Source organism: Varanus komodoensis, unplaced genomic scaffold (genome assembly GCF_004798865.1).
Source record: "Varanus komodoensis strain SLA01 unplaced genomic scaffold, ASM479886v1 scaffold1, whole genome shotgun sequence".
NCBI lineage: Eukaryota > Metazoa > Chordata > Lepidosauria > Squamata > Varanidae > Varanus > Varanus komodoensis.
In genome coordinates this window covers 57,510,109-57,534,375 of record NW_025335268.1, presented here as the reverse complement: position 1 = coordinate 57,534,375, position 24,267 = coordinate 57,510,109, and the positions used below count along the sequence as shown (strand labels likewise).

Sequence of the window (24,267 nt, the reverse complement as noted above, 5' to 3'; positions counted from 1 at the left end):
CCTATCCTATATAAAGTTTGATATGCTCTTTGCTCTGTAGCCCTGGCGAACATTTCAATAAGAGTAATGTTTCACAATAGCCTTCTAAAGCACTAAAAGACACTGAGTGAATCAGTTCTACAACTAGGCAACTATAACTTTAAAAAAGAAAGGAAACATAAATGAACAATGAGTAAACTATCCAGCGGCTTGCTCCAACTGGCATGCTTTTAGGGACATAGTACACATCTTAGAAGATAAAATGAAGAAAACATTTTGTTTTATTGAGAACAAGTCATGGTGCAATTATCACTCACTGAACAATTTATATTACTCCTGACAAATGACTAGGTACATGGAGGCTGAAAGGGGCTTCTTTCCTCTCTAATCCTCCAGCCTGCTCCCTGCAAATATCCCAGTGGTCTTTGGATGGCAACCCCTCTCATGACCCTTCTTGTATACATCAGGAAGCTTTCCCAGGGCCCTCTCTGCTCATTTCAGAGCATTCAATTTAGGCACACCATTTACCAGAAATATACTGGTGCTTTGGAGATATGCAAACTAGAATCATAATCTTTTAATAATCTTTTTCCTGGTCTTTCACAACTGTGCCTATTCTCCTTTCTACTATGTGTAGTTTCACCTTGTCCATTCCCATGTATATAACAGCTGCCAAGAGAAAAAAAGACCAAAAGTAGGTAATATACTGGGAGACTGATAATGGATTATATTATTGACTTGTGCGTGGCTAACAAACCATGCTGAATTGTCCACATTGGGTTCATATTTCACAGTAAGCCATGCTGACACTAACAAGACTCACAACCCACTGTGGCTCATGCACACCCAGTCCCTCTGTATATCTCTTCTAAGGATGCATATTGCCTTGATGTCAGCTGTATCCTATACAAAACACAACACAACACCACTAGAAGGAGTTTTTCTGGTAAATTCTAGCACAAAGTCCAACACTGTGAGCTCCAAATGTGTTTTTCACTGAGGCCACTTAAAACAAAATGCAAGTATTCTATAAACTAGTTCCAGATCATAAGACCTAAATTTTACAAAGAACAATAAAAAATACTCCCTTGCAATTATCTGTGAGATGAAGCACATTATTTTCTCACAAAGAAATAAAAATGTTATGTAAGTATAGTATCTTACTTGTCTTAGACTCTTGATGCTCTTCGAAATCCATAGACACCTGTGCTTCATCAAGTTGACTGTCAGATGGTACTGATTCTGTCATGGGACATACCAAAAGATTCAGTTAATATAAACTGGCATTTTCTAATTATGATTCTATCCATCCACAATGAAACAAACAAGCAGACAAGGTAAAGCCATTATATGGTAGTTCCAAGGAACTCTAAGCATGGTCTCATTTATTTAGAGCCAAGACAAAGTGTGCAGACAGTGCACTTGCCATGTGGAGGGATGCTGTTGTCTTCACTGTGATTCAAACTTACACCTGCACTGCAGTTCTAGCTACAGCTGGAGATAGGTTGGCCTCTGATAGTTTCAGTTTTGTATTATAGGACTGATTCATAACTTTGAGCCTGTATTAAATGCCTTTCTTTCTTTTACAAGCAGTATCTGATACATATACATGTAGGCACTGCGCCATCTGTGCTTTTTCAACCAGAGGAAGGAGCACATAGCTGGGGCAAATTAGGCCTACAATTCATATGTAGTCTACCAGCTTGCATGGAACATCATTTATGTGATGTTGGATTTTTATTTCTATATCACTCAATAGATGAAGTTCTTTGGGCCAGTTACAGCAAAATTCTACTATTTTACTGAATGTGTACAATTCTACTGTTTGGGCCTGGTCTTCTTCTAATGAAGGATATTACTGTGTCCTTAATGTCTGAACTGAGCTACAGAAAGCCATATAATTAGTAGGGATTGATCAGTCTGCTTATAGTCCATATCTGTTTTGCACATGTTCAATCATCAGTCTGAATCACAAGTTGGAATTAAGATTGCTGGGAGAAATAACAACCTCAGATATGCAGATGATACCACTCTAATGGCAGAAAGTGAAGAGCAACTAAAGAGCCTCTTGATGCGGGTGAAGGAGGAGAGCGCAAAACTTGGCCTGAAACTCAACATTTGGAAAACTAAGATTATGGCATCCGGTTCTATCACTTCCTGGCAAATAGATGGGGAAGAAATGGAAGTAGTGACAGATTTTATTTTTCTGGGCTCCAAGTTCACCGCAGACAGGGACTGCAGCCAAGAATTAAAAGACGCTTGCTCCTTGGGAAGAAAGCTATGGCAAATCTAGACAGCAAACTAAAAAACAGAGACATCACCCTGCTGACAAAAGTGCATATAGTCAAGGCTATGGTTTTCCCAGTTGCAATGTATGGCTGCGAAAGTTGGACCATAAGGAAGGCTGAGCTCCGAAGAACTGAGGTCTTTGAATTGCGGTGCTGGAGGAGGCTCCTGTGAGTCCCTTGGAGTGCAAGGTGATCAAACCAGTCAGTCCTAGAGGAGACCAACCCTGACTGCTCTTTAGAAGGCCAGATACTGAAGATGAAACTCAAATACTTTGGCCACCTAATGAGAAGGAAGGACTCCCTGGAGAAGAGCCTAATGCTGGGAACAATTGAAGGCAAAGGAAGAAGGGAATGGCAGAGAATGAGGTGGCTAGACGGAGTCACAGAAGCAGTTGGCGTGAGCTTAAGTGGACTCCAGGGGATGGTGGAGGACTGGAAGGCCTGGAGGAATGTTGTCCATGAGGTTGCGATGGGTGGGACACGACTTCACAACTAACAACAACAACAATCATAAGTCTGTTTCATCCTGTTTTCTGCTTTTTTAAAAATGGAAATTTGCTTTTATATTGTAGCCATATTCCCCATAGCACCATTTTGCACACAATTTTCCCTAAAATGTATATTCTGTATATAATTTACCCTGAATAGAAGAAACTTTGTATGCATTTTCACCAAGAGATGCATTTAACACCATTTTTGAACTGAGATTTTCAGTATATAATTTGAAAAAACACATAATCTGAAGGGTAACAGCATATTGATCCTCATACTAATCTGGAAAGTAGTTCAATTGCTAGACAAAAAGCAATTTTGTGCAAATCTTTAACGTAATTATTATTTCCTTTCCTTATTCCTTATTTCAAAACTAACAAGAAACGAATAAAATGAAAGAGCACAGTATTTCTTTTCTAGGGAAATGGATAACCACATTCTACAAAAATCCAACCTCCAAATTTTTCCTTTTCTTTAGACATATCAGGATCTGTATGTTGTATCATTTGGCCTGATTCAGAAGCAGATGGCTGCTCTAGAAGGTCCAGGGATTCTGTAGACAGAAGAAAAAGTAGCATTCACAAAACATTTTGGATCTTCAGATGAGACTATGGATGACTGTGTAAAAGGGACACAGATGGATAGATACCAAGATACACATATACAAGAGAAACTTTCATGACAGCAGAGCCTTTATCCAGAGTGGTAAACCATTTTTTAAAGTTGCTGGCTGCAGAACCTTTTGAGGGCTGCATGCCAGTCATGGGCAGGTATAGAGAGAAAAAGTGGATGGTAAAGCAGCACCCCTTCTCTCTCTTCCTTCCTGCCCTGCAGCTTCCTGAAGCTGTCTGGAAGGCAACTGATTGCTCTTGCCACAGATCTGAACTGATTGCTTGCTGAGGATTTTTGAAATTAGACCATGGGCCACAGATTATTCCTCCTGTGTTATTTGATATCTTAGTCTTGTCAAAGCATTGGTTTGCTCCTATCATCAGCTATTTACAAACTTATATTTTTTTCTTTTGAAAGCATGTGATTTCCAACCTAGGCATAATGCCCATTTACTTAACGATTCAAGAAGCACATGCTAAATGTTACTTACCTCACAGCTGTTTCATGTGAAACATTTCAATGTGTACACAAACATTTTTACATGTAAGCGTAAAGCTAAATAGCACGAGGCAAGTACATGTTCCTGACAACGTGAATCTTACAGATACATGTGCTAGGGTGGTGAAATTAGCTATGGCCCTTTGCAGTGTGTTAATGTGCCTAAAAATATCAGATGCAGATATATTCATCAGAGGGCCAGAATTAGGTGCAGCATCTTGTCAGAAGCAATGGAGGGAGAAGTCTAAATCCTTTGTCAAGTGCCAGTTCCTGTGCACCATAGAAAGACTTACTCTCATTGTTTGTTCTCAGTCCAAACATACTGTTTCTGATGTGAAGACACTGCTTAAGCTCCTGCACCTTTTTTCTGGTTGTTGTCATAGATTTTACCTCCTGGATAGCTTTGAATATGCATCAGCTTTTGCCCACCCTAATCTTCTGGTTCTTGTTTTGGATCTTGAGACGTGATGGATTTCAATTGTACTCCTGCTTCTGGTCCTCTGCTGTTTATTGCTCTGGAACTCAATCCCTGCCTATTTAGGACAAATTTGGACAGCCACCCTGCTCCTCAGGGTCCCTGAATTGACAGGCTGGAACCTGATCATTCTCAAAGTCAGAACAGTGGGTGGCAAAGGTGAGTTTGTTACTGTGCTATGCATTTTTATTGTAAATCTTCAACAAAAGAAAAGAAAAAAAAGAAGTAGCTATAGATATTTGAACATATCACTTTCAATGCATGGTGAAATGGAAGTTTCTACAACCTGTATATAAATTTCATCAAAAGCAGACCAAACATCCAAATAAATATCCAGTTGCAGGTGGCATGTATATACCACCCATTCAAATGTTCAAATTCTTGCAAGGTCTTCAATCCTTTACATGAAAAGGGGCGAGACTTCTTCCTTCCAGTGTAGTACTATCAATCTTTTAGCAGAGAAGGTACAGAGTGCCCATTTATGCTAACCACCTGTTACTTGCAAGAAGGATGTAAATAATGTAAAAGCACAATCCATTAGTAAATATTAAGGAGTATTCCAATTCAAAATGTATGCATACAATTAGGGTTGGGGGGAAACTCAGCAGAATCTGTCCCTCCAGCATGCCTAGACTTTCTCTCACGCTTGTCCCAGTCTTGGAAAGTGAGCTGAGCCAGGAGGAAGTTCCGAAAGGCTTAAATAACATCTCAAATGCACAAAATCAACTCCAAAGCTGAAACAGTTCCAGATTGTATGATTATGTTTGTTTTACCTCTCTCTTCAGCAAATTCTTCAGCCTGCAATCTCAACATTTCTTGCAGTTCTCTTCTGCAATTATAAGATGTATAATGCAATGATAGTGACAGTCGGAATTTTACAGAAAGCACTGTTCAGTATCAAAATACAGATTAAGCAGTTTGAACCTTCCTTGTGATTCACCTTCTGTTTTAAAGAGAGCCATTGTTTAAGTTTCACAATGCAGTTTTACACATGTTTGCTCAGAATAAAGTCCCACCAAGTTCTATGGGGCCAATTTATATGAGAAGTCCCATTGAACACAATAGCACTTACTTTGAGTAGACATGCATATAATTGCAGTGTCTGCTTGTGGACAAGTCTTAGTACAAGCTAACATTGGATTTTTGAGTCATGACAGTATATAAAAAATTAAGAATACCTTGTTTCTTCTTCCTCTTGTTTTTTCTTTAAAACTTCATCTGTTAATCTTTTTATAATCTTAGCATCAATTTCTTCTTTATTTGCTAGATACAGTCTATGTATTAGACTCTTTCCTGAAGTGGCATAGGAAAGAATTACTATGTACTACATTCTGGGAACTACATACCATTAATTTAAAAAAATCCTTCATAAATGTAGGATGTAACATTTGGGATGGGTCTGTATATAATGGTAATGGTAAACTGCTTTTGAAGTGACTGCTCTCTTTAGAAGACTGGTTTTCAAGTTTTTTAAGGCAGTGATTTCTCCTGCAAAAAACAGTAAATTTAGTTCGGAACCAAATGTAAGGGCATAATTACAAACTTATTTCTACATCACACATATTGTTTGCATAAAACAATGGATTAAGTTAAATTTGTCCATTGAAGAAAAAATGTGTGACATGTTGAAAATATGAGTAATACATCTAGCTTCTACTAATGCAGCTGTGAAGACTGCTCAAATATCATTTCTATTTACATGATCATTTCAAAATATCCACCAACCGTTTTGTTTAGAATTCTTCAAACAGATGACAATATCAGGCACGAGTCCTTTTTCTGACAAAGCTGCCCAGTGCTCTGATGATGGAGGAAAATTATCAACCACCCATCCTCCTTTTTCTGCAGCTTCAACATATCTGTTCTTATTTTCTTTATAAAGCTGAAACAAAAAAATCCACTTAATAACAACTTATTAAATGTTTTGACATTTATAGCTATTGGTGAATTATATAGAATAAAGATACATTTTGAATTTGGTTATTCAAACTTGGATGGATTTTTCTTCAGCAACAGAATTCTCATAGCAGAAATCTAATTAATAAAGTATATTATATATTGGAAGGAACATATGGTGTTGCAAACTTGTAATAATCTGGAGTTGCTCCCACACTAATCTTTTCTCAAAACTGCTATTCTCTTACTTCTGTAGAGAATCAAGACAGAACAGTTGTCAGATTGTTGCAGCCCACTGTTTTCTGTTTTGTCCTTCTGTTTCTTTCACCTGAAGTAACTGCTTTTTGTGTTGTGGTTTTCTTGCAATTGTTTGATATGAACTGATAAACTGCTGCTGAGGTTTATTACAGTTCACATGCCTTTTATTAAATGATCTTTGCAGGTTCTGTATAACCTGCAAAGGTTACTGCTTCCTGATTATGCCTGGTACACTTCTTTGCTTTTGGCTTCTTGGCATTCTTTGTGGAGTACTTGTTTTTGTTGCCTTTGGCTTCCTATTGATCATACCTGCAGTAATATTAATTTCAAGTCTCCTCCTTGATTGCCCCGAATGATGTTGTCCTAACAGAAACTAGGTTCCAAACTATGTGCAAGAGGATAATGTAACTAATGTTATGCCTGTGCATGTGTGATTATGCATTATAATTATGCAGCCCATTCTGCAACCATCTATGCAATCTATATTGCAGTCATACAATCTCTAGTGCAACTGGTCATGTGTTTGCTTCTGCAACTGGTCTGCAAGCATATTGAGCAACCACTTACACAATGGAAAGATTTGGAAGAGCTCTGCTAGTGTTATTTAAGTTTGCTGAATGAACCACTGAATATTGGCCAATGCTATTTACCACTAATTAGGCTAAGAAAACCAAGAGTAGGAAATTTAGCAATGTAATCCAATGCATGCTTACTCAAAATTAAGTCCTACTGTGTTTGGTGGAGCTTGCTACTAGATAACAGTGTGTAAGATAGCAAATAAGAGGCTACATCACCATTCTTCAAGTTTGATCATCAGTGCAAGCAACAAAGTGAAAAGGACCAGAAAACAGAAGTATTTTACTCAACGCTGGAAAGGACCTTCACTGAGACTTTTTTGTGGGTAAACAAAGAATATTATAAAACGGGGAAGGACACCACTGCTCAATATAGTATTATGTTAATGGAACTTGTACTTTAATTCCACTTTCCACTAAGAAGGGGAAGAACCATGGAAAAGCCTCTGAAGATACAGGAGGCATTTTTCTTCAGATTTTCATGCTCCATGAATAAAGTACACATCACCCAATGTGATGATGGCGAGAGGTAGGGTTGGAGCTCTCTTCCTCTTGTATGTTTGATGTACTTGGTAAGTGAATGCCTGAAGAGCTACTGTGTCTTCCATGTCCCGAGACCCACTTTGTGCTAGCAATGGAAAGCAATATTAAATGGCACTAATGTGGAAGCAACCTGTGACAAGGGAAATGATATTGGCTGAAAGGTGATGTCACACATGTGCTAACTTCTGCAATGCAATTGAGTACCTCATTAATCTTTCCATGTGATTTTCAGTTTGATTTACTCTACCACTTACCTTAACATGGTTTCTAGAGCTTAGCTGCAGGTCTTTTAAGGACCTTGTCCAAGACACCCTGAAGGACTCAGAGGCACCCACTGACAAAAAAGAGGTAAGGCATGCATACTGAAAATTCTATTACATCTATTGTTTCAGGTGCCCTATGCAAAATGAATTTGGTAGAAATGTTTGGGCAATAGACTGTTCAACTTGGGGCTATGTCAAATACCCACACAACTGGAGCCTGTGCATCTCTTTGTTCCTTTACTGTTGTCTGACCTCCAACATTTCTCTGCACCAAAATCCTGCCTTCTCTGAATAGTGCAAAATTCTCTTGAAAAAGTATAATATATGCAACTATATTATTAATATATGGGTATGCTGAACATGCTGCAATATTAAACTTGTTCAATAATTGTTTTGGAAAGTATAAATGTGTTTGTTATTACAATTTTTGAGTTGAGTGACAATTTTCATCTATATCAATGTTAAAAACCATCCATGTATTTTAAATGGACATTATAAAGGTTAAAATGTACTCTGGAGATGTTATATAACATGGCACACCCTTTGGTGGCAGTTCTACAACAGAGGGATGGAGGTCTTTTAAACCCTGAAAGAGGGTTTAAAATGTTAAAGGGCTTTAAAGGATATTGCATATGAAAGGTGGCTTAAAAGTTCCTTGCTTAGGCTGAGAATTTTTCAGCTATCCTTCATTCATTATGGGTATCTTAGATTAACAGTTAGTATTCCCTACTGAAAAATAATTCTAAGCTTTTACTATAATGGGGCAAGGGATTATGTACACTCAACAGTATGCAAATCTTAGATCACAGACTTAATTAACTAATAATATTATTTGGTAAATACGTTCTAGAACTTTGAGAATTTGAATAGAAAATCCATGAAAATAAAAATTATGAAAATGCAGAGTATAGAAAGATTTCTTTATATCTTTCATTGATATTGATGGTTTTACCTCTGTAACAACTTCTTCCAATACATCAGCATATACTTCGGGTGGCAGTATTATTGGGGCCAACATTGCGGCTTCTATGGCTTTCTGTACCATTTCTTGGACTTCTGGGTGGTCAGGAGATACCTCCAATTCTGTTCGCTGTGTTGAAGATTCTGTTAAGACAAAAAAAAATCAGTTAGTGAAAATTAAACTATTGCTTTGCTTATGAGAAGCTTCTATCAGTGCAATGGGAAAAGGGGTGATTCCCCCTCCCTCACCACCTGCTTTTCAAGCTTGGTTGGGAAAGGTTGAAGAACTCTCTGGAGGTTTGTAGGAAATACATATTTGTGGGATATACAATACAGTAATCCCCTTTGGTGCTGATATATGCTCACCACACACTGGCAACCCATCTCACCCATCTTGAGACAGCTGCCCTTGTTTCTTTAAAGTATTTTAGGACTACAGTATTTCAAGCCCTTCCTCTTCCTGCATAAACATGCCCAAGTATTGAGATCCTCATCAGAGTCCCTTCCATTGGTGTCATAGTCATTTGAAGTTAGGCAGAGAGGAATCCAGGGTGCAGCCTTCTCTGCTGAGACACCAACTGTTGCAAAATATGTCCCCTAGGGAAGTTCACCTGGCCAGGATTCTTGTCCTCTTTTTGGCACTAGATGAGGACCTTTTTATTCAGATTTTTAATTTGTTTTAGCATTAGTCTGATGGATTTATAGGGCTTCTATACAAGATTTCTTTTATGCAGGCTTTATCTCAAATGAGTATTTCTATGGATGTTTTCTTTTAAAGTTACTGTAAATTGCTGTAAAGAACTTTTTGCTTTGAGAGGTTGCTTATTCACCAAAAGTGGCATAAAAATGTGGAAACAAACTTTTCTCCTACAACTAATATATACATTCTAATGCCACCAAGATCACTTCCACTTCAGTTACTATGCTTACTGCTACTATCAATAATACCGGTTTGTTCTTCAGTCTGTAATAAGATCATCTCTTCATTTTCATCCTCTTCCTTTATGGTATGACTCCCTAGGACCAGTGTAGAAAAGTGTGGGGAGGGGATTCATTAATTGGTGCAGACAGTGATTTTCTATCTTCCCATTATTGAAAAGCCTGTATATTTTCTCTTGCTTTTTCCCCTCTTACAGCACCTAATACTAGAATACATATTTTTAAAAAGATGAACATAATCTTCTATTAAGATATTAATAGATATATGTTTTAAAGGTATTCATGCAGCAGGGTATATCACTTGGTTACACAGTGGAAATTGGAAGCTTGTGCTTAAAAGTCTGTTTCCCTTAGCCTGAATCATATTCTGTTTATCTCTAAGCAGACATGCACAGAACTGAGCTGTGTTTTTTATGCCTGAAGTTTGTTCACCCAGGCTTTCATCCAAGCAGACTTGAATAGAATTGAGCCAAACTGATGGGAGTTGAGCATGTGTACACACACACACACACAAACGCTACCCCCAGCCCTCGAGCATAGCCTAGATCAGGGGTCTTCAAACTTTTTAACCAGGGGGCCAGGTGAAGGGGGCAGGTGCTGGGCGCGGGCCAGAAAGGTGGTGCCGGTGGTGCGTGCCAGCGCAGGCACAGGGACAGTGTGGGCGGGTGCACGCGCTGAGGTGGGGGTGGGACGCACAGCAAAGGGAGGCAAGGGGTGGGTGGGGGCGGTCAGGTGCTGCAAGGCAGGTGCACGAGGCAGCGGCTTGCTTGCTTGGTGATTGTTTTCTCTGAGCGAGCAAACTGCTGCTTCCCTGCACCTGGGGTGAGGTGGCTGGTGGCAGGCGCACGCACGGTGGGTCCAAATGGGCATGGTGGGCTGGATCCGGCCCCTGGGCCATAGTTTGTGGACCCATGCCCTAGATGCAGCTCTCACACTGGAAAAGTTCTTGTCCTGAGCTCAGCTCTCCCTTTCTTGCCTTTAGGCTCCAAAACACCAGAATAGCAGTCGGCTTCATTCGCTTATCCTAACCATGTTTACTCAGAAGTAAGTCACACTGGGCTGCATTGGGTGTATTCCACTGTTCATAAGATTACAACCAGAAGCCTTGTATGATCTAAGGCAGGGATGGCCACCTAGATGTTGTTTGTCTGCAACTCCCATCATTCTTCAACAGTGCATTTGTTGGCTAGGGCTGATGGGTACTATAGTACACTAGTATCTTGGGGGCCACATGCTCCTCAACCCTCTTCAAAAGTATGAGATGCCAATAAAAGGGAAGGGTGAGGGCCTTAGAGCTGCCCCATTCTCTCCTATAGACTGTATGAGTGAACCATGTTAGTACACTACCTTTTTGGCTAACAGATGCTGAAACACTAGGCTGCAGAGAACCTCTTTCATCAGTGTGAATGCTTTCATCAGTGTGAATGCTTTCCTCATAATCATCTAAATCTTTGTGAGCAGATTCTAGAGCAGCTGTAAGAAATAATTAAATATGGAGAAGTTCTGTCAAGAAAAAGCATGCACATTTTCCCTTCTAAGCGCTGACACATTTTCTGTAGACCAATAAAACATCTAAATTCAGAAAAATACCAGAAAAGGTTTCAGGATAAATACATGAGGCCAAATTAAGGGGTAATAGTCATCCCAATACTTTAAAAAATGATAACGGATAGAGGATACAACTGGATCAAAGAGCCTTTCATCAGTAGAAATACCAAAAGGGCACAAGCCCCAAATTCCCCCATAATGCTGGGCATTCTAGGACTTTCTTCCTGTCTACTCATACATGGGACTATAATGTAAGCACCTGAGATCAAGCTACTAGGTTTTCAAACACCCTAAAAGAACTGGTGGCAGTAGAAAAGAGTTGCTTTGTGGAGTCCTGAGTAATTGTGGTAGAGAGATCCTTAGATCCTCCAAAGCAAGCAGCTGCTGGAACAAAAAGAATGCTCCACAGGTGGAGAAATCTCACAGGAGGCAAGGACTGCCCCTCACTGTTGCTCCCCATCACCTGGCATCCAGTGCATACTGCTTCAGAAGCTACAGGTTGCATAGAGCCCTTGTTATTATTAGTTAGGACCATTATTGCTAGATTGAGCTTCCAGGAATTTGTCTGATCTTGTTTTAAAACCCACCTGGTGCCAACATTGTCATCTTTTTAGCACCAAGTTAAAATTGCCTTCTCTACCCATAATTGCATATGATAGGCTACGCCTGCTATTTTAATTAGATCTGGTTTTTGGTGGAAACGTTTTAGATGGTAAAATGTTTTACATTTTTGAATATTGGATTTTTAACTATTTTAAATTTGAACATTGGGATTTTATACTGTGTTTTATTGCATTTGTATTTTTATTGTATTTATTGTATTTGATTAATTGTTGTGAACTGCCCAGAGAGCTTGGGCTATTGGGTAGCATAGAAATAAATAATAAATAAATGCCATTTAAGCATACAAGAACACAGTAAGAACAATACCATAATGCAGTAAAGATTATGCACAAAACAATCCTAAGTGGAGTGAGGGAACAATCTGGCAGATTCTAGTTCCTGCCAACTAGAACTGGCCACCTGGAGGAAGAAGAATGGCCTGGTCTTTCAGTCCAGCAAATCTTCATTTTGGGGAATTTTTTGCTCACCAAATTAGATGGTGGTAGCAATGGTGGTAAAATCAACTAGGAAAACCCAGGGTCTCCTGCAGGGCTTTGGTTTCACTGGATCTATAGCTAACCCTGGAAAGCCCAGGTTTGGGGCTTGCCAGTGAGAGCACCAGTGGTGGTTAGCCCCAGAGGAGACATACTCCTTGCTGTGGAGAGATACTTCTATATCATGCTCAGATAGCTACCTTAATGGACTTAGGTTTCACTATTATTCTCTGTATCGAATACAGGCCTATCATTGGTTAACACTGATGAGGCTGGTATTATATCATAAAAAGTTATTCTTTTTCTTTTTTGATTCATGGATAAGGTTTACCTGGTCCTCTGTTATAATATCTGACTGCTATCTTAATACACACTTACTTGAGAATAAGTTTCGTATGTACTTGCAAGTTGACATGAATATGATTCATAAGGCAAATTACAACTCTAATCAAAGGCACTCTTACCTATGAATAAATCTACTAAATGTAGTGGCACTTCAGAGTAAATATGCACAAGAATGCACTTTTATATGCCTTGAATTTTGCTACATCACACATGTCCTAAATATCCTAAAGTACTAACCATACTGTTTGTGTAATATCATTTACCTCCTTCACCTAACAAGAAAGCCTGAGAAATATCCTTCTAGCATGACATGAACAACTGTTACATTATTTTATTTATTTATTTATTTAGGAGATTTATATGCCGCCCCATTTGCTGAAGCCTCGGGGCGGCTCACAACCATCATAAACTCAATAAATAATATAAATTAACAGTATAAATTAAGTCGCCCTGCCGACATTAAACATCTTCACCTTGTTCCTTTAACAGTCGTTCCATTTCCAGTTTTTCTTTCACTTTGGCAATGCCTGCTTCTATTGCTTCATAACGAGTATGCTCAATAAGTTCTATTCTTGCTTCTTCATACTGTAGTTTCAGAAGAACATCCATATCAAGAACCTAAAAAAGCCACCAGAAATTAAACGTTAGGAAATAGAGGAAGAATGCTTGTGCCTGCTAATTTTGCTAAAATCTGTCTCAAAACAAAGGTGAAGTATGAGCCATCTCATATCCTAGTAATGTCTCATTCAGTGCTTCCACTTACAATTTTTGTAGTGAAAGTTAGTATTTCATAAAACAGAAGCTAGCCTCCTTACAGTATCCCTTATATCTGTATGGACAAACACTTTGTGACGCCTTTCATTTTTATTATTCTCCTGCCTACCCACCCTTTCATATCAGAGACATAATTACTAATGTCTGTCTTGGGGTAGACATGCTGAGAGAGAAACTATAAAACCAAAGGACTATGATTTACTCCAGTATAAATCTAGGGAGAAACCAGCCTTACTAACATAACAATTCATAATTTTTCTGAATAATCAGAATACTGGCAGCCAGTATACCAAGGAAGATAGAATTCTGGAATTAGAACATGGGCATTAGGCTTATAAATATTGAATGGTCAATGAATGTTATGGCATAGCCATAAAACCTGCTGTCTGGGTTAATATCCCTATTCCGTTTCATAGGGATATTATGTGGATGAAGGCAGGGTACATGAGTTTGTTCAGTGCCATGAGCTGCATGGGGGAACAGCAAAAAACAAAGTAAAAAAACCCCAGTAGCAAGCTATTCCACATAACGAAAAGTATGCTTCACTTGGAGTAGGAATAGAGCCTTTCCTGCAGTAGGTCCACTACTGTTCATGTCTCCTTAGTGTTTCGTGTCTGTTCGTGTCTCCCGGTGTTTTCTATTCTGTGAGAAACGGGTCCAAATGGCTCTTTGAGTGTTTAAGGTTGCCGACCCCTGGGCTAGACCAATACCTTTGGGCACTGATGCAAGGAAGCCATCTTTGGGAAAAGATGTATTTTCTTATCAATGAAACCATTATGTGCTTTTGCTCTTTAGACAGAATATTCTACAGTGGGGAATCTTTGTGGTTGAGATACCAAGATCCATTTATACCCACCTTTGCATGATAATGGTCAGCCACCAAAACACACAGGGTTGATTTCCCAGATAAAGGAGGTCCAGTTATGAATACTTTACAAGGTGGAAGTGGCATAGGTGGCAGTAAGTAGGGACGCGGATTCAACATAAACTGTTTCAGTGCTTCCTCAGTTGAAAGCATGTACATCTTGCCTAAGAAGCTAAAAAAGAAAACAAACACATAGAACTATAGGCTTGGAATGTCAGTGCTTGTATTAAGACATGCTAGATTTTGGCCTACCCAATGGCATAGTCTGCTGATCCCATGACAATTTCGCCACCTTTTAAAGCCACAGGACAGGCCCGTCCCCATCTGCTGCGACGCCATCTGTGTCGAGGTGCTACAAGCTTGTATGATGCAAGCACCCGAAAAAGTTCATCCTGAGTGCAAAAATGAATCAGTTAAAGCAGGTGTAAAGTGTGCTATTTTGTACTTATTTTCAAACATTACTGCACTGACGTTACATACCACTAATTACTGACACGTAGCTTTCTGTATGAATGGAATGGCATAATAATAGAGCCTTTAAAGGATTTACTGAAGAACTGGAAGGAGAAAAACCCCTCTGGGCAGAAGTTATATTTAAAATGGTAGAATTATTTGCTTTTGAAATTGGAATTTGGAATGCAGTTTCAAATATAGGAGAAAAGAGTGAAGTGAGAAATCAGAATGAACAATCTGTTATCTGCACTGAATCTTCCAGTTGTACTTAATGTTTGAATCTTCCTAGTTCAAAAAATAGTTGTTAGATCTATCAGCATTGATACCAATGGCCCTGTTATTAATCATATGCTGTTGCTACAGCCAACCATTTATAACAGATCAAAATATTGGCTTACATTCTCTAGCCCATCTAACATTTCTTCCTCTGTGCTCTGAAGTTTGGTGAGAAGAGCTCCATTTCGTATGCCCATGGATTGGAGCCGGATTATTACTGACTAAAGAAAAAAATTAAAAATGAATACATTGCTATTTAAATACTCATTATTTGTCTTGAAATATGAGAAGCCAATCTGTAAACTTGCTTCAGTGGTTTTCCAAAGTCATCAACTGTTCTTATAACACCCATGGTCCAATAAAGGTTTCTAGGTGTGAGCCACAGTCCCACAAATGCATGGATTTCCATTTTTAAAAGAATAATGGTCAGGAAGCACACATGCATTTCTGCATAGGGGAATGGATTGAAAGGTTCCTTTCAAAAATGGTTTGTAAAGATGGAGCTTTACAAAAGCCTCATTGTCTTGAAGCAGGCAAGACTGGAACTGGAGAAGGCTCCTTCCACTGAAGGGGACAGAGCCATTTGCATAGTCCCAAATTAAGTGGAAGGAATATTAGTAAGATTCTGGAAATATACCTATACTGCAGAAGCAGAAAGAAGACAGTTCAGGATCTGCTGGAAGTTCTCTGGCATATTTGCAATTAATCACTAAGTGTTTCTGACACCTTGTTTTTTTAACAATAGGAACAAACAAAGGGCTTTCTCACTCTCTTTTAAATTTGACTGTTAAGATTGAAGATAGCTTGAGGTAATAGCCAAGAGCTGATTGTGTGACAGGACTGCAAACTCCATTGTGGTACTATTTTCAGGGACAAATTTGCTCATTCTTTTTCCTAATTTTAAGAGTATGTCTAACGCCCCCATTTTTCACTAGGCTCTAGTTGGTGACCTTTGGAATTTTAGAGTCCACCAGCCTGAAGTCTGCCCACCCCTGCTATATTGCATATTTATCACATCTCACTGTAAAATGTGTGTCCCTATATACACAGCAAATAATGTCTAAACACCATATACTATACATGATGTAGTATACCTGCATAAGGTATCAGTGAAGTATTCTTGCACTGGAATTGAGAGGAGTAAACATTAACCTATACTTGAGATCCTGGCAGAAAATTTTGGCATGGTGGCTTTTGTGCACAATATTTATTTATTTATTTAAAACATTTTTATGCTGCCCGCATTGCAACGAAGCCTCGGGGCAGCTCAGAACAGAAACAAAATACATAAATAAATAACAATATAACAATAAAAAAAATTATTTAAAAACCTCTGGGGCATCTCGGCTAAAAATTTAAAATCCTATAAATACAAATAATTTAACAAATAAAATAAATTTTAAATAAAAAGGTCTTACCCTGGCGCTGAAAAACAAATAATGACGGCGCCAGGTGGACCTCTCTGGGGAACACATTCCATAGATGGGGCGCCACCACAGAGAAAGCCCTCCTCTGGGTACTCACCCTCCTAATATCATTCACAGAGGGTTCCCGGAGAAGGGCATCTGTTGCTGATCTCAAGGGGCGGGAAGGCATATAGGGACACAAGCATTCCTTTAGATATCCAGGTCCCAAGCTGTTTAGGGAAGACTGGTGATTAACCTGATCTATACACCTCTTAAGTCAAGTTGTAACTAATATTTTGATTAATATGCCTTCTAACTAGATGGACTTGGCTGGCTTGTATATCATTCTATAAGTGCATTATATCACCAAACCATTACTGACATTGAAAATAAGTATCCTTTAAATTACACTTTTAAAAAAATGGCAGAATGTGCTGTGAGGATAATACTGCTTCTTTGGAAAGTAATGTGAAATATCTGTTGCATACTTACTGTAAAGAGCTCTTCTGCAGACTTATTTCCATCTAATTCAATGAGATACTGGGAATCCTGCTCAGCCATTAATTCCTGAACATTTTAAAAACAGAAACAAAGATGATGGGTGTGCTCCCACATCATCTACAGCTTTCACTGATTCATTTATGAAATAGTTTAGACAATTGGTTCTGATGAGCAATTCTGTAGACCTCTTTAATCTCTGGCTACTTTCAAATGGACAGGACAGAAGTTAACATTATTAATAGTTAACATTTAAACATTTAGCTGAACAAATATAAATGTTATACATGGTAAAGGACATGGGGGTTTGATATGATTACACTTAAGAAGTCTTACATGTACCCTCATGCAAAAGACTCATGGAGACAGCACAGCTTAGAAACTGACAAAGCATGGTGGGACCAGATTAGCAATGTTAATTGTCCATTTTCATAGTACAGGGCCCTCATAAGAATATAGGAAAAGCTATGCTGGATCAGATTGAAGGCTATCTAGCCCAGCATTCAGATGCTTACTGACAAGCCTACAAAGAAGGCATGAACGTATGCTCCCCAGCAACTGGTATTGAGAGACATAGTATCTCTGATATTAAAGCTAATATTTAGCAAATATGACTAGTAGTCACATATACTCTTGCCTTGTGTCAGCAAATTACAGTGTTTAACTATGTGCTGTACAAAGAAATATGTCTGTTCATTTGTCCAGAATCTTCCAGTTTTATGGGAAGCAATGCTCCCTGTCCAGTCTCTCCACAGTGTGCTTAATTTTATACACCTCCATTGAATAAAGGTGGCTCCATAACCCACCTTTATTCTAAACTAAAAAACTCCCAGCACTAACTTTTTTTCACTTGGGACTTGCTCCAGACTCTTGATCATATTGGCTGCATTTTTCTGAGCAGAATGTAAGTGATTGTCAGCAATATCACACAAATGCTAAAGGAACAGTTATCTGCTATTTTCTACTTTTGTCCTCTTACTTATAAAAGTTATAGCAAACACACCATATTGTTCTTACCTCGAGAGGTTGTAGCATAGTATCTTTATAGACTGCAATTCTCTCCTGTGCATTTTCCAAAAAATCTTCTGGTCTCTGTACCAAACTCGGCAAAATTTCTGTCAACATGAGTTGATCAGCTATTGCCTAGGAGGGGGAAAAAACTTAAATTATGTTATTATAATAAAAACAGAAAGCAGCAATCTTGATCCCAGTACCTACTCTGGTATCATAGGAAGCTGCAACAGGAACTGTTGGCTAAGGTCATGATCCTATGATGGCTGGAGAATTTCAGGAGATATAGGCTTTTTTCCTATTTAAGCATGCATAAATTTTGAACACCATAACCAAGTCACAATGGGAATAAAAGGAAAGGGCTTTGTGTGACTGTCCTCTGTTGTGTAAATAAACTTTAGGTATGCATTGAACTAAATAGACTGCAGTCCTCAAAATTTGAAAATAAAGCATAGAATTTTTCTTTTAAAGGCAAAGAAAACAGACTGAAATTTGGATTGTGTTTCCAAATTCAAATACATAGTATTTCCTGATCACTTTGCATCCCTTGGTGAATTCCCCAAGTCAGTCCTCTGCTCTTGCACACCAAATTGCAAAACTCACACATCATTCTTTATAGACCTTTCCCTCATTGTTCTCTTTCCCCTAAGATCATGCAACCCCTGCCTTGACATTTCTCTTAGCCAGGGCTGGTAGCCATGCCTTAACTATGGCTATACCAAATTGCATACACCTTCCTTTGCACATAAATTCCCCTGCCTCTATGTTGCTGGATTGTTATTACACATGCACCAACACTTATGATGGCTGTCTCCAACCTGTGTGCTTCTAACCCATCATTAAAGAATGCAATACCAAGACCTCTTTCCAAACTCTACTTTCAGCAGTCTTCACTGAAATGGTGGCTGGTTAAGTTGTGGAGTGAATGAAATTAATCTTTAATAATGCATTTTTCTTAAAAAGTGGAATACAAATCTATTAAACCATTTTACCATTTAAAGAATCTTTTTCAGGCTGGAGCTCTTTCAGGTGAATGTAAACCTGAGATGACTCTTGAAGACATTCCATTTCTTCCAGCAGTCTATGTCACCTGTGCAACATGACTGAATGGCAAGGGCAGGCATGCAGACAGATATTTTCTCTGTTTGCCCTATAACCATGGAACTGCTTTTTTCAGAAGATTGGCAAAGCTCAGCAAAAAGAATTTTTAAAACACATAATCCACTTTTGTTTGCGCCAATGTATGGCATGTAGAGGTAAGAAATTATTTAATTAATATAGTACATTTTAGGGTTTTTTCTAAATATATTTTATAGCTACCCACACCAAGCATCCCGCCCCCAAACCTCCAAAACTATGGGAAATAAAGATACAAATTCAAATAGGTGTACTCTGGCCCTTTCATATTATGCAACAAAGCCGAAAGTTCTTTTAAATTCACCATAAAGGATCATTAGATATTTTACTTATATATTTGCAATGCAGTTTCATATTACTAGGATACTACATATTATTTTAATGTTTTTTTCTTTTCCAGGAAGTCTTGATAAAGTACCTCATTGGTTTCTTCTTCCTCCTCCTCCTCCTCTTCCTCCTCTTCCTCTTCTGTAGGTTTCCGTGGTTCCTTCTTCTTCTTTTTACGCTTTTCAATAATATCAGGATCCCACTCTTCCCTCTGATATATTTGTCCCATGTCAGGGTGCTGTCTTTGTCCAGTGATTTTTTGGCACAAATCATAGTTAGGACACTAGTTAAAAACACAGAAAAATAGTTATGGGATGCAGTTTGGTTAGGAACAGCCCACACTATAATTCGAAACTCTAAGATTTTTGTAAGTAAAGCTTTTAGTGTAGGTGCCTTGACGTCTTAAGACAAAAGACAATACAGTTAATCCATTTTCTTGCAATAGATGGCTAATTTGTTGAAGAATTGTGATCAGGGTCGCTGCACATAACTTTCTGCCGGTTTGGTTCTTACATAACAAGTACCTTCACACCCACCTTAAAAACTGAATTTAAGCAAATGCACTTCCATCCCATTAAAGCCTGAAGTGAGTCTTGGCATTTTGTACAACCACTTTTACGTTATGTGCAAACTTCACAATCACATTTCTCTACAATTAAAGTACACCAACATCTCCAAAATCATAAGAGAGAAAATCAAACTATTTCTAGATAGCTTTAAAAAGTAATGATCCGTGCATGCACCATTACTGCTACATAGATCCTTCTCGAATTCAGTACTATTTGTTCACGATGCAGCCACTACTCAGAAGTTCACCTTCTTTAAAAATACTGACAAAACTTCATCCAACGCACACCTCACCAAGCCAGAGTGACTGTCCCCCACAGCCGTGACAGCAGGGACTTCAAATGGCCTACCCTTCTCCCTTAAAGAGCACCCATCATTGCTATTCTTGTTGCTCTAACTCAATAAGAGTTTTGGCCTGCTACTTTTATGGGAGAGTTTTTCTACTCTACCCCTTTCCAGTTAGAGCTTTTGTACCATTATTCCTGCTATTCCATGGAGAAAGCCCAAACTGACATAAATTGTCAAATTCATCTTATTTTTGCCTTGCAATGAACACACTACAAAAATAAAGGAAGAAGATCCACATAAATTTCACTGCCCCATCAAAGCTGTACTTAACATGGGCACTGGAATTAGTCTATGTCAGCTTTCTCCAACCTGGTGCCCTCCAGGTGTTGCAGATTACAGCTCTTTAACATTATCCATGAAACTCAGATGGATGTGAATTGAAGTCCAAAAAGTCTGGAGGTCACTAGTCTGGAAAAGGCTGAACTAGGCTATATAGTTCAATATTTTAATTAAAAGAATCCTTTCCCGTTCCCACTTGCATTTATGACAATTTCAAGACCTAAACATTTAGAAAAGTGGTACTGTTTGTTTAATTTTCTTCTACCCTTCCCCCTTTTCTAGAAGCATATTAAGATTCTTTACAATTTGATTCCATAGTAGGCAATTAGTACTGTAAAACAGGCAGTGTTTGAAAGTGCAAAGATCTGTGTGTAAGAGAGTTATGTGGCGGAGTTACTTTTCATCACCAATCACTTCTCAAACCACACCACTCACAAACCAGGTAATATAAGTGACCTGTTTAGCTCATGTTAGACTGAAAAGACTGGGCTTCAATTGCAACCTATGGGCTTAAAATAATGAAAAATCAGCAGTTTAAAAATCCAGAACACCACCTAGGAGAAAACAAGAATGCAATGATTTTGAATAACAACTTGAATTTTCAGGAATAAATGAATTAATGGAGAGTATAAATACCAAAGAATATATTTAAGTCAGAAGCAATCAGAACCTTCCTATCAACACCTCTAACAATATTAAATCTCACTTGCAGAGCCAGTATAAGATGATCTGAGAAACTGACCATTACCTTAATATTAATCAGGAAATCTGGTTTTAATTTTAAATTTCTGATTATCTGTATCTGTTCGGGTATACTCATGAATTCCTCTGAAAGAGATGGAAAATCACAGAGAACATAACCTGCAAAAACACACAAAAACCTCGATTAGCACACACACATATATGCACACTGTATACTGCTGATGCATTTCAATTACATATTGCCACACCACAAACTGTAAAAGCTGCCTAGAAGAACAGAACTCTCCCCAACCCCAGATTTAACCATTCTGACCTTGGAAACATTAGGTTGGGTCCAGTGTTTTACTCCTTCCCCCTTCCTCTGCAATCCCAGCATCACCTTCCCTATTGTTGTAGAGAGTTCCTCAACTCTTATGGAATTAATAGAAACATATGTGATAGTCAGGAAAAGAAAGAAAGCACATACCAAAATGCATAATCTCTGGAGATTCAATCTTATTTAGAAGCATCTTTATAATCAATTCTTCAGGAACATTTTGGCCTTGGTAAAGCAGTTCCTTACACTATTAAAAATAAATATAATATTGTATGCATATTAGATATATAATTGGCCCAAAATTGTTTAATAGTGTGGAAGACCATTTATCTATCTGGCTCAGTACAGTTCACTCTGAAAAACTCTCCAACCTTCCCCTTATGTGTGTCTTCAGGGCTTCCCAGTGCAGTACTCATGCATACCTTCAAAGTTCTGGGCACCTGTAAATATATGTTCCCCCCTGTTTTTAATATGTATACATGGATTTGTATGAAATGTATCCAACTTTCTAACAATTCTATGTTAGTTTTAACATAAGCAGACTGAATATCAAATAAGTATCTGTTTGAAGGTGGAATCTGCATGCCACCCATTCAGGTACTGAAAATGGTCTAAGGTCGTCAATCCATTGCATTGTAGGAAGTGAGTGTTTATGCTTCTAGTGCTATCAGACTTTTAGCTGTTAGAAGGGTGCAGAGAATCCATCTGTACTGACCACATGTTAACAGCCATGAAGCAGGTAGCTAAAAGCACATTACATCAGCAAATAAAAGAGTTCCATTGCAAAATGTATGCATGTAATTGAACTCCCCATAAAAACAATCGACAACTAGATATTACCAAAACATGTGTTTAAAAGAAGCATTACCTATATTAGCCAGCAATTAGTTGAATTAGTTACTCCCTTATTAGAGAGAAATTGCAGTGTCCAATAGATGCAAAATATAGGTTTCTAAAAAATAAGATGCAGTCTAAAAGTGACAGGTAGATGCCAAAGCACTGAGCCACAGATTAAGCAGTTTGTAGTGGTGCCCACAGTAGCTTCTCACATTCTCAAAGGTGCCCAGGGCTCCAAGAGAGGCTGTAGTTGCCTGTTTTTTTAAATTGTAGACACCAGAAGTTGAACCTGAATGAAAAGCACACACTGTACCACTGAGCAATAGCTCCTTCTTCAAAACACCAAGTTTAATTCTGCCTTATAATCAATAATTCATTGTTGTGAGCACCACTGAAATGAACTCCCCTACCCGTTGCATTACTGTTTGAGAGAAATAAACCTTTAGTCTTAAAGAGAAATAAAATAGTGTATACCCGATAAAGTCAATTAAATAAAGTACAGGTTTTACCTTGAGTCCATATTCTGTCTCTGATTTTATGTTCTCATCTATCAGCTCCAAAGCTAAAATGGATATATTACATAGAAACTGTTCATTAGAAGTGGATTTATGCATACATATGTACACATACATACATAAATGTAATACACACACACACACACACACACACACAGGACACACAGTAAAGGTTAGACTCCATTAGGGTGTGATCTTATGCATATTTAGACCAAAAAATCCTACAATTCCCAGCATTCCCCAGAAAGCCTGCTTGAAATTGTAGGAAGTTCCCACAGGTTGAAACTAGTGTCCAGACAGATTGCATTTGGGAGAGGCATTCCAATAGGTATTGTGGTCCTAAGCAGTGCAAGGATTAGTGTAAACCAAGAGCCCAAAGAAGTGAAATCTAACCACAAGCAGGAGTTTTTATTCACATTTCCATAAGGCAAAAGGGAGAAACAATGCCCAGGAGCCATTTTGGAGTGTAATAGTGGCTGCCTGCCTCCTGGCCTCTACTCCTCCCTTTTATTTTAAGGCAGTGCTTTGAGGTTTTCTGCTGACTTTTGTCTATTTACTTTTACAACCAAAGAGCCTTCATTTCTTTGTTAGCTATTGTCAGCTGCCAGCACTAGTGCAGGGGAATGGAAGAGCCTGCCTCTGTGGCTTAGCTATCAGTGAAGATCAGCCCAGCCACTTTGGGCACCAAATAATTGAGCAGAAAGCCTACAGTTGCTAAGCATCCATAATATCCTTCTTCCCAAAATCATGGAAAGGGAGGCTTATTTTCACAGGCATTTATCAGGCACAGGTCAATCAAATCTGCAGATTGCATGCCTCACCCCTCCCATGGCCTGTTTTTCCAGCCTCCACTGTCTATCACAACTTCTGAACCTGCTGCAGTAGCAGAAAAAAATGGCAATTTGCTTCAAAAATAAGGCACACAGTGGATAACTGTCTTACTTTCAAACAAAATTGTGCAGTGGAGGGGAGTTGCTGCTGTGGCAGCAATTTTGCCAGTAGAGGGCAGACATGTGAGCCCATAATCTCCAGAAGCTGTCTGCCCCTTATCTGAGCTCATGGGACAAGATTATTTCTTTGGAAACTCCTGGCTGAGGAATGTCATTCCCAGACTCCATTCTCCCCTTTTTACAGACCAAAGGAAGAGCCATGCTGGATTAGACCAAAAAGTCCACAAGCAAGAAAGGA

General features: G+C 38.6%; 1 protein-coding gene across 1 annotated transcript in view; it reads right to left on the bottom strand.

Moving 5' to 3' along the window:
- AK9 (adenylate kinase 9) overlaps positions 1-21,970 on the bottom strand; it is a 53,860-nt gene extending 31,890 nt beyond the window's left edge. Inside the window, exons 1-16 of the mRNA XM_044449206.1 lie at positions 21,878-21,970; positions 21,458-21,570; positions 19,607-19,798; positions 18,058-18,183; positions 17,035-17,109; positions 15,259-15,357; positions 14,660-14,799; positions 14,399-14,579; positions 13,242-13,386; positions 11,126-11,251; positions 8,832-8,983; positions 6,070-6,226; positions 5,523-5,637; positions 5,118-5,173; positions 3,214-3,312; positions 1,144-1,221 (exon numbers count right to left, since the gene is read on the bottom strand). Coding sequence (XP_044305141.1) covers positions 1,144-1,221; positions 3,214-3,312; positions 5,118-5,173; positions 5,523-5,637; positions 6,070-6,226; positions 8,832-8,983; positions 11,126-11,251; positions 13,242-13,386; positions 14,399-14,579; positions 14,660-14,799; positions 15,259-15,357; positions 17,035-17,109; positions 18,058-18,183; positions 19,607-19,798; positions 21,458-21,570; positions 21,878-21,920 — 1,897 coding nt within the window. The 5' untranslated portion in view covers positions 21,921-21,970. The remainder of the gene's footprint in view (positions 1-1,143; positions 1,222-3,213; positions 3,313-5,117; positions 5,174-5,522; positions 5,638-6,069; positions 6,227-8,831; positions 8,984-11,125; positions 11,252-13,241; positions 13,387-14,398; positions 14,580-14,659; positions 14,800-15,258; positions 15,358-17,034; positions 17,110-18,057; positions 18,184-19,606; positions 19,799-21,457; positions 21,571-21,877) is intronic.
- Between the last annotated feature and the right edge of the window lie 2,297 nt (positions 21,971-24,267).